General features: G+C 42.5%; 1 protein-coding gene across 1 annotated transcript in view; it reads left to right on the top strand.

The window, feature by feature from the left end:
- Positions 1-587: 587 nt before the first annotated feature.
- Positions 588-11,695, top strand: part of LOC143962429 (uncharacterized) — a 49,875-nt gene continuing 38,767 nt past the window's right edge. The window contains exon 1 of the mRNA XM_077471706.1: positions 588-842. Within this exon, the coding sequence (XP_077327832.1) occupies positions 627-842 (216 nt within the window). The 5' untranslated portion in view covers positions 588-626. The remainder of the gene's footprint in view (positions 843-11,695) is intronic.

Genomic DNA, 11,695 nt, shown 5'->3' with positions numbered 1-11,695 from the left:
AAATTTTATTACAGAAACAAAGAAAAAGGCATTTTTTTTCACAAAATTTACTTTTTATTTATAGCACAAAAAATAAAAAACCCACTAGTGATTAAATACCACTAAAAGAACACAAGTTTCATATGGGTACAGTGTTGCATGACTGAGTAATTGTCATTCAAACTGTGAGAGCGCTGAAAACTGAAAATTGGCCTTGTCAGGAAGGGGGTATAAGTGCCCAGTATTGAGGTGGTTAAAAGAGAAATATGTGTTTTTGCATCAAGGTGGTTCAGGGAAGTTGGAGATTATATGGAGAAGGTGGCTGGTCGATTTTGGCCCGGATGTGGAAGGAGGATTATAGCCAATGAGGGGCTAGAGAGGAGAGGGAGAGACTTAATTTTGAATATTTTGTTTGTCTTTTTTTTTTCTTGTTCCATTCGCTTGTATCTGTATCTGGATTGTATGTATGCAACGTATTGTTTATTTCAGTATGTAAAAAAAGAATAAAAAAAAGTTATTGTATTAAAAATAAAAATAAATCATTCAGCTGTATCTGTCATTGAGATGTCACTCATCTGTCTTCATCTCATTTTTTGATTGCAGAGAACATCAGAGACACTCAATCTGTCTCACCAAGACTGACTACTATGCAGAATATAACAACTCCGCAGTGTGATAATTGTCCAAAAAAGACCGAACACCACCCGACACATCGTACCACTGTGCTACCCACCGATCAGACCACACAAGGACCTTCTCCTCCACCCAAACCCGTAGAATACATTGTGGTTGGTGCATCAGGAGTCTGTCTAAGAATAAAGGCAATCTTCATAATAATGCTGAACATCACCGAGATCAGAAATGTAAGTTAGTTCCCATAGATTGGCAATTTAATGGAAGCCTTGAGCATGATCTGGAAGTTGTGGGGGCTGAAGACTCAATGCCAATGAGGAACATCCATTCCAATTGTGCAAGTTATTAAAATAAAAAAGTGTGGCGCTTAGGTGGCAACAAACCACATGAACCAGTAAGGCACTAATTCAAGCAAAGAAAATTACATACACTTCAAAAAAAAAAGAAAATATGTGTAAATTTCATTATATATCAAGAGATCTTACTCCCAGGTGAAAGAGTGCATGAACCTCACGCACACAAAAGGTTAAAGTAAATAAAATGAATTTAACATATACAGTCCATCAAGTGAACGTCTAACAGTCCTCGAACTTGAGGTGATGTGAAAAAAGGTTAAATTCAACTTCTGATGTGTAGAATAATACCACCACCACCGTGATAAAGAAGGGGAGAGGAGGCTTACCAAATGACGTGGACTCAGAGGAAGGCTTATGCCTCTCGAGTCATATGGGCCTGTAGGTTAGCACTATAGGAGGATCGCTATGGATGATTTCATGACCTGAAGACTTGCGAGAGATTACACACTAGATGTATGATTATCTGGTTTGCTAACCTACAGGCCCATATGACTCGAGAGGCGTAAACCTTCCTCTTAGTCCACGTCATTTGGTAAGCCTCCTCTCCCCTTCTTTATCACGGTGGTGGTGGTATTATTCTACACATCGGAAGTTGAATTTCACCTTTTTTACGTCACCTTAAGTTTGGAATTGTGATTGATATTACACATTTCAAGGACTGTTAGACGTTCACTTGATGGACTGTATATGTTAAATTAATTTTATTTACTTTAACCTTTTGTGTGCATGAGGTTCATGCACTCTTTCACCTGGGAGTAAGATCTCTTGATATATAAAGGAATTTACACATATTTTTTTTTTTTTTTAAGTGTATGTAATTTTCTTTGCTTGAATTAGTGCCTTACTGGTTCTTGTGGTTTGTTGCCACCTAAGCGCCACACTTTTTTGTTTTAATTTTTGCATGTTACTGTGTAGTCTTCAGTAGTGTTGGCAGCTGGGTAGAGCACATCTTTTTACAGCACAGTATTTTTTTACACCTTTATTCAATTGTACGAGTTATGATTGGTTTAGATTATACAATCAAATCCCATGATTATCAGATCAATGATTATATGACATCCTGTTCTGAAGTCATAGACAGATCTGCCAGCAAAGGGCAATGACCATAAATCTTACAACAGTGGGCTTTATTAATTGGTTGTATCAGTAGCAATTCTCAAAATCTGATCAGATAATAGCAACAGCATCTCACAAAAGTGAGTACACCCCTCACATTTTTGTAAATATTTTATTCTTTTTCTTATCTTTTCATGTGACAACACTGAAGAAATTACACTTTGCTACAATGTAAAGTAGTGAGTGTACAGCTTGTATAACGGTGTAAATGTGCTGTCCCCTCAAAATAACTCAACACACAACCATTAATATCTAAACCACTGGCAACAAAAGTGAGTACACCCCTAAGCCCTTGTACACACGGTCGGACATTCCGACGGAAAATGTCAGATCGGACCCTGTTTTCGGATAATCCGACCTCCATCGGACTGTTTCCGTCGGAATATCCGACCGACAAAGTTTTAAAGCTGGGCTATAAAATTTTCCGACAACATGATCCGATCGGACTTTGTTTGTAGAGAATTCCGGTCGTACAAAGTGCCACGCATGCTCAGATCAAATTCCTAGACCAAAGCTATTGGCTACTAGGCTGAACGTAGTCCCGTCATAACGAAATAACATCATCACGTTTCGAACGATCGGACTTTCCAACAACTTTATCCAACCGTGTGTATACAACACCAGTTTTGGACAAAATCTGTCAGACAAAATCCGATGGATTTTGTTGTCGGAAATGTCTGACCGTGTGTACAAGGGCTAAGTGAAAATGTCCAAATTGGGGGCAATTAGCCATTTTCCCTCCCTTGTGTCAGGTGACTTGTTAGTGTTACAGGGTCTCAGGTGTGAATGGGGAGCAGGTGTGTTAAATTTGGTGTTATCACTCTCACTCTCTCATACTGGTCACTGGAAGTTCAACATGGCACCTCATGGCAAAGAACTCTGAGGATCCGCAAAAAAGTACCAGTTACTTACCGGTAACTGTCTTTCTGGGAAATCTTCCAGGACGGCACACCTGAGAGATGAGAGGCTCCTCCCTACAGGAAACACAATCAATCGACAGCTGTTATAAGTCCCCACCCTTCCCCTTGATCCTCAGTTTGTAGAGAAGTAACTCCTGAACCAGGTTCACAAGGGAAATCATTCCTCATAGGTACTCACCTTCTAGTGTTCTAGAATTTTCCCTCCTCCAACGGGCGGGAAGTAGGCCTGCCGTCCTGGAAGATTTCCCAGAAAGACAGTTACCGGTAAGTAACTGGTACTTTTCTCAAGTCATCTTCCAGGACGGCACACCTGAGAGGATAAACAAGTACCTCAGGCCTACCTTAGGGTGGGGCCACTGCAAAACCTTCTTGGCGAACCTTGGCTCTGCAGTGAGCTTTACCTCCACTCCATACGCTCATATGCTTGATGAAGGCATGTTAGCTGGATCATGCGGCTGATCTGCAGGTCTGCTCCACAGATGTTCCTGCCTTTTCCGCTTCAGATGCAGTATCTAGGTGAAATGGGCTCTTAAAAATGGAATCAGAAAACATGTTAAACTTGTAGGTTAGCAATGTTGCCTATCTCACACATCTAACAACCATGGCCTATTATGCCTGTAGGTGCTACTTAGAACCACTAAAAAGATAAATAAGAGACCTGTGTAAGACAAGGACACTACATTAATCAATAAGAGGGCCTGTCTTAACACTATCCTGTTGAGGGAAATAAAACTGCTTCCTTTTTATCTTTATGTCAGCAAAAGACTAAAGGGAAGCCTACTTAAGGGAAATAGATTAACAGAAGCTTGAACCCTGGGTTTAAGGCACACCCAATCTATGTCCTTACTTACGCCTGAGAGCCTTCTTCAGGAGATTAAAGTCCCTAGCAGGAGTAGACTACCCATATTGCTATGTCTAGTTTTGCTAAAAGGGCAAAATGAAGGCCATGCACCGAGCCGAAACCTATTCGATCGGGTATACATCTTTATACTTCATCCTCAGGCCCTAATACTCCTCTGAACAGAACTCTCCAAGTTCTTACTAAACAGGGCGATTCATTATCCCCTTCCTCCAGTGTCCCATAACCCTACAGGGCTTCAACCCTAGGAAATGGTTCTGGCATCCCTGAATGCAAGTGGTCAAGGCTTTCTGACATGTGACATCTGCTGCCCGAACTTCTCCATGGAAAAGAAGGCTGAAATACAAAAAGGTGATACATGCATTATTAATATCACAAATAAAATGCTCATAGATTGTGGGCACGGCACAATAGATTTAGACAGAAAGGACACAAGCATAGACAACAATGTTGTGTGACTAGCTAAACCAATATATCAAATATGGGAAGAGACCCAAATCTGAACCTCAACGTAGACAAACAGTCCTCATAGTCTGGTTTTCTGATGTGCTGCCAAGACGTAAAAACATTAAGACTCAAGCAAACCCTAAATGCTGCGTATTTCTTTAGTGCAGCTAGCTAGGTCATAACTGATATATAAATACGGAAAGGACAGGAACCCCCTTTACTGTTGTGCTTTACCTATGTACAGCAAAACAAGGCTATAAAGACAGAAAGACCCAAACTTCTATGTTGTGTATTTCTGACAAACCACCACAGTTACAAGATTAATATGAACACCAACTCCCGTGTTGTGCATTTCTGCTATGCCACAGGGAAAAATATGGAACACAAGACAATCCTTTCTGTTATGCACTTCTGTAGTGTAGTTCAGATAGAACCAACACTGAGAAAGGACACAAGCAACCTGCAGCATTGTGTTTTTCTGAAACAGAAAGCACCAACAAGCTTCAATCTTGAGTATTTCTGCTGTGCAACAACATAAAAGCAGACACTGAGGAAAAAAGACAGACAGCCTTTACAGCTGCAATCTTTCTGGTCTGCTGCAAAATAAAACAATAACGCCATGATGAGTATTCCTGCTGTGTAGCAAAACCTCAATCAGAAGGGACAGATAAGTTTAGGGTTCCCACACCCGTGCGACCCAACCTGCGACTTGGGACTGCAAGACGCATGAGAAGTCATATACTATGGCTTCCAATGGGTACCATTTGTGTCTGTGCGACACCAGCAGTCCCTGATTCCTGGATCCACAGACCTCAAGATTACACAGGTCGCAGGAAAAAAAAAAAAAAAAAAACAAATAGCAATTTTCAGGTCGAACAAGTAAGGGGTCCCCAATGCTGTGACTCCCTGGAGGATTGCAGCCAACAAACCCCTGCTGTGTATCCCTAAGATGCAGAAAGGTAGATCCATGAGAAACACTGCTTAGCCTGATATACAAACGATAAGGCAGTAAATATAGGACATACAGGACACAAACATTCAATCTTTGTGTATGTCTGATGTGTAGTAATATACCAATACTGAGCAGAGAGGCCACCATCCTCAATGTGTCTCTCAGCTGAGCAGCAAAAACAAAATCAGAAAAAGACAAGCAACCTTCACTGCTGTGTCCTTTCTGATATGCAGCCAATAAGGCAGTATATGCAAGACATAAAAGGACAGACAACCTTCAATCCTGTATATGTCTGATGTGCAACAATATAACAATTCTGAATAGAGATAGCACATCCATATTGAAGCGATTTGGCCTTGCGACTCAACATGTCAAATCGCATGGCTAAAATCAGCACAACACCACTTTGTGGTGCTACATGGATTACCAAAGGCAGTATATGTACTACACCTGGCAGGGGTTCAATTTGTATTTCTACTATGTAGCCCAACAAATTCGAACCATCAATTTTCACTGCTGCCTTTCTGATAAGGCAGTAATACAGGACACAAAACCTCACAGACCTTAATGCTGTATCATATTGAAATGATTTGTCATGCGACTCAACATGTCAAATCGCATGTTTAAACTCGGCAGCCATTGCTGTTAATAGCACTGTCTGAATCAGCACAGCGCCACGCAAATCAGGAACATCAGACTTTACTGCTGCCTTTCTGATAAGTAACCAACAAGGCAGTAAAACAGGACACAAAGCCCCACAGACAGACCTCAATCTTGTGTATGTCTGATGTGCAGCAATATAACCATTATGAGCAGAGATGTCACCAGACACAATGATGTGCATTTCTGCTGTGCAACACAAAACCAGAAAGTACAGATCACCTTCACTGTTGTATTTTTCTGATCTGTAGCCAAACAAAGCAGTACCTTTAGTATATAAAGGACAGCAAACAAGCTTCAGTGCAGTGCATTTCTGATGTACAGCAATATAGCCCTTATAAGCAGAGATGTCACAAATCTCAATGTGTATTTCTGCTGTGCCACAAAAACATCCCAGCAAGCACAAAACTTCACTACTGAGGTCTACTGGTGTGCAGCCAATGAGGAGTCATGGTCTATCCCTTTATGAAATAACCAACAGGCAATTTATTTCATAGGCATAGCCTGGGCTGTAGGTACTAAACCTTCACCACCAGAGAAGGAACAGATCCTAAAATGGTTGGACACCCTACTATTAGTAGTAGTTGTTGTCCTACCTTACCTTCATAGACTGAGCAAACACTAGCCAGCACATATCCAGGTGGTGCTGATTAGCAACTAAAGTCTCAATGAGCCCAGCCCTAGAGACCAATTTAAGACGGCCTCTAGAAGAGGTGGTTACCAGTTTAGCCTGGGAGGTAAATAGCTATTTGCAGGCTTCAAACAATCAATTATGTAGCTCTTGCATAGGTTTGCACAGAAAATCCTCAATTAAAAGGATGTAGGGAGCGATCTATGGTGAATCGCCTTTAGATCTGCCACTGCGTGGATTGTAGCCCAAACCAATAAAAAAAAGTTTCTTCTTACCTCCTACACTATAATATAAACACAGTGTAAAGGTGGAGTGGGAGGTTGGAGCTTATGAAAGTTAACTATAGCAGGCAACCCCCAAAAGGAGGATCTGTGACAAGGGAACCCCTACTGTGCCACACAGTAGCTTGGTCTCTGCCCATCCTTGAATGTTAGGTCAGCTTTTAAACATTGTGAAGCAACTTCAGATTCCTAGCAGCTGGGCTAATAGGGCCAGTAACCTAGTGCACCTGCTGACCAGGGGAGCTTCTGAATCCACCAACCACTGCCCAATTAATAACCTGTTCAGTGGTATACCTGGCCTGTAAGTAACTTTGTATCTACCAGATCCCCTCTGTACGCTATATTCATCCCTACTAAATGTACCACAACTGGGCATGTAGGGAGAGGCTGGCAACCTACTGCTGCGATAACCACAGTGTCTCTGCTGTAAGAGGGAGCTGTGGCTGGTGGTTTTAGCAGTGGCGTCTGCGCTATTTGTATCCCGACCCCAGGTTCTGCACTGCACCAGTCAGTATATACACGGGGAAGGGGGAGCAATGGCCTACCTACCTCTTTCTCATCTGAGGTGGTTTAGGCACACTCGTTCCTCTGCACCACCTGTCCACCATACAGCTTCTCTGGTGTAAGAGGGAGCTGCGGCTGGTGTTTTTAGCAGAAGCTTAAGGGCTATTTGAATCCAGACCCCAGGTGAGATCTCAAATGCCCAGGAACCCTCTGGCTGGAATTGGGGATTTTGCAGCTAAATTCCCACGGCAAAAGGAAAGTAAAGTACTCACCGTTGTCGTCTTCCTCTTTTTGCCACAGCCAGCGGGCTTGCTTTTCCATCCTTATGGTCCACACGCAAGGAGGATAGCCGCCAAAGTGCTCCCCCCCCCCAACTGCTGTTCCCATAGGGAGGTGCCAGGTTAGGCTGTACCAGTCAGTCTATATACATGGGGGGGGGGGGGGCAATGCCTTCCATTCCTCATTCCCATCTTCATATCTGAGGTGGTTAAGGCAGACATCCACCGTAGTAAACTGGTGCCTCCTCGCTCGAGAGAAAGGAGGATGTGGGCGCCTGCTCCTACTGACTCTCAGCCTTCCCTCCTGGGTAAGAACGCCGCTGCCATTTTCCCGAAGTTTGAAAATGACGCGGGTGCTTGTTGCCACGCCCTCTCCGGCAGCCCACGCGAGCTACCGGGGACCCAGGAGTCGGGGACAAGCCCCCTGGAAAGAACCGATGGCCAGCACCCCCGTCTGAACAGCCACCTGTACAGGTAAGGAGGGGGAGACAGGATAATGGCCCCTGAAGTTCTGGGTACACCACTGTACCCAGGGTCCTTCAGCTCTCAGGGGGGCTCTTCCAAATTCTGCTGCCCGCCCTGAGGAAAAGATAGGGGAACCCCCCAGGAAGGACAAGAATATCCTACCAGACCCAGAGGCTTCCCAGGCTTGTGGTCCGGCTCCCAGGGGGAGACCACCAGCCCCAGGCTTCGGGTCATTTGCAAAAAAACAAACAGTTTCGCTGTGTAGGGAGAAACACAATCAAAAACTGAGGATCAAGGGGAAGGGTGGTGACTTATAACAGCTGTCGATTGATTGTGTTTCCTGTAGGGAGGAGCCTCTCATCTCTCAGGTGTGCCGTCCTGGAAGATGACTTGAGAAAAATATTGTTGCTCTACATAAAGATGACCTAGGCTATAAGAAGATTGCCAAGACACTGAAAATGAGCTGCAGCACGGTGGCCAAGACCATACAGAGGTTTAGACATTAATGGCTGTGTGTTGAGTTATTTTGAGGGGACATAAAATTTATACTGTTATACAAGCTGTACACTCACTACTTTACATTGTAGCAAAGTGTCATTTCTTCAGTGTTGTCGCATAAAAATATAGAATAAAATATTTACATAAATGTGAGAGGTGTACTAACTTTTGTGAGATACTGTATAATGCAACAGCTAATGGAAGGGACATATGAAATCTGGAATCATTGCAGCAATTGGACATCACACTGTTGTTGAGTCTTTTCTTAGGTGTTACAATTCATTTAGCTCTGTCATTTCCCCTTTGCTGTCAGGTTGCAGTAACAATCCCCGGCTCTTCTCAGCTCATAGTTATAATTATACAAAAGCTATTAGAGGACATAAGGAATTTGGAAACATTCCAATAAATGGACATCACACTGTTGCTGGATGTATGGATTAGGTGACAGGTCACTCCAGTTATCTTTGTGAATTGATCAATTGCCGACCACCTACCACATATGTACTGTGGCAGGTCGGCTCTATTGTGCGAAACAATCTACCTGTACATCATTTCGTGCAATAGACACTGGGAGCGCTCGTGCACTGACTGGACAGAGGGGGAGCCAATCAGCAGGTCCAGCAGGCCTGATGTCCGTCAGCCACCCGCAATCATTCCCCAGAGAGGCGGAATGTCGATATGCCTATGTAAACACGGCAGATCGCCGTTCTGACAGGTGAGAAGATAGTGATTGGTGTTCCCACTAAGCAGGAACACTGACCTCTATGTTCATCCAGTCAGACCATCCCCCACACAGTTAGCAAGCACCCCCTAGGAACTAACTTAATCCTGTCATCGCCCCTGATGTTAACCCCTTCCCTGCCATGGTCATTAGTACAGTGACAGTGCATATTTTTGCCACTAATCACTGTATTAGTGTCACTTGTTCCCAAAAAAAGTGTCAGTTAGGTGTCTGGTTTGTCTGCCACAATGTCACAGTCCCTCCAGAAAATCACTGATTGCCACCATTACTAGTAAAACAATTTTTTAAACAATCCCATAAATATATCTCCCAATTTGAAGACGCTATAACTTTTACACAAACCTATCAATATGCACTTATTGGTATTTTTTACCAAAAATATATAGCAGAATACATATTGGCCTAAACTTATGAAAACATTTTGTTTTTTTTTATTATTATTATTATTATTATTATTATTGGATGCGTTTTATAGGAAAAAGTTAAAAATATATTATTTTTTTCCAAATATGTCGCTCTTTTTCTGTTTATAATGCAAACAAATAAAAAACACAGAGGTGATTAAATACCATTAAAAGAAATCTCTATTTGTGGGGAAAAAAGGACATCAATTTTATTTGGTTACAATGTCGCACGGCCGCACAATTGTCTGTTAAAATAGCGCAGTGCCTTATTGCAAAAAATGGTAACTGAGGGGGTAAAACCTGCCGGGGCTGAAGTGGTGAAATGGTATTACTCCTGGCTGGTCCTATAATCACCAGTCACGGGAGATGTATCCAGCAATGGGGTCCATCTATTGCCCAGAAATTCTCCAACAATACATACAAAGGCTGCACAACCACTAATCCCACTTCTCAGTCACCTTTATTGTACAATGTTCATTCCATCTTTCCAATCTCTGCATCTTCTGATGCATTTCACCCTCTTTCAGGAATTTGTTATGGAGGGAAAGGAGTCTTTTTCTGTCTCTTTCTTCTTCAGAGGGAAAAGTAGAGTATTAGAATTTTGGCTGAAATGGAAAAAAGGTACTAAATAGTGATTTATATTTTCCAATATTCATATTTAATATGAATTGTGTTCTAAATATGGTTTTATTGGAAGCCTTGCGCCCGACTCCTCCCTTCCTGGATAGTTGGGAGAGGGATCTGAACAGACGTGGACTGTACCAAAGTTCTGCCACTGACGTATAAATCCTCCATTAGTAATAAGTAGCAGGAATTGTGATACATACTACTGACAAGGTGGTACTGCTACTTTATTTTCCATCCCACCTCAATGCCAGAGAAAATATACAGGAAATCAGTGGTGCCCCATCTGGTAAATGCAGCTCGATCCTTCATTCCAGCTTTGTTGTAATCCACGGCTACCCCCACTCTCACACAATGGTTTCATAAGGTGGAAGATGTCCGCCATATGGAGAGCCTGGCTAGAGCCCTAAAGGGAACTGATGAGAAGATTAATAAGACCTTTTGGCTTAAAACTCTTACACTGCTGAATTTGACTGCATTTTGGTAGGAGCCTCCTTCTTAGACACCGGGCCACTGAGTCCATACTGCCATGAAGGTGGATTTTAGAATATTGGCCCTTGAGTGATTGGTGGCTGGGCAGGTGGATACAGAGCAGGTCTGCCCTACTGCTTTCTTTTCCCTTCCCCTCCCCCCTTTTTTTTGATCTTGGAATGTCATATTGAGCTTTGGTATAGATGGGTAAAGTCCAGAGAAGTGATCACCATTAGGAGATCCTGGTGGAGCCGCCCACACAGCTGGGAAGGTGATGGGACCTCTTTTGGTTGGACACCTGTCACATGTACGGGACTGCCAATGCTGGCACAAATTACTGTAAGAAAAAAAATTTCCCCTTAACAAATATGTCTACTAGAGCTGCACGATTAATCGTTAAGAATCATTACCGCAATTTTTTCCCCGCTGCGATCTTGACAAAGTATTTCCCGATTCTTTCTACGCAGAGAATTCTCTGCTCTTCTGAAGCCGACATCTGTCAAAAGAAAGGGAATAAAAATGGGCAGTCTGCCAAGAAAAACATTCTTTAGCAGTTTAACTTAAGTGTAAACATTGTAATGATTTGCCCTATAGATCAAAGGAATAGACTTTGGTGTGTAAATGAGGGAAGTTTAATCACTTCAAACCCGGAAGAATTTATCCCTTTCCAGACCAGAGCACTTTTTTGCGATTTGGCACTGCGTTGATTTAACTGACAATTGCGCGGTCATGCGACGTGGCTCCCAAACAAAATTGACGTATTTTTTTCCACAAATAGAGCTTTCTTTTGGTGGTATTTGATCACCTCTGCGGTTTTTATTTTTTGCGCTATAAACAAAAAAATAGCGACAATTTTGAAAAAAAACGCATTATTT

The sequence above is a fragment of the Lithobates pipiens genome, unplaced genomic scaffold (genome assembly GCF_037356315.1).
Source record: "Lithobates pipiens isolate NorthernLeopardFrog02 unplaced genomic scaffold, aLitPip1_a1.2 Scaffold_8, whole genome shotgun sequence".
NCBI lineage: Eukaryota > Metazoa > Chordata > Amphibia > Anura > Ranidae > Lithobates > Lithobates pipiens.
This window is presented reverse-complemented; position numbering and strand designations above follow the sequence as displayed.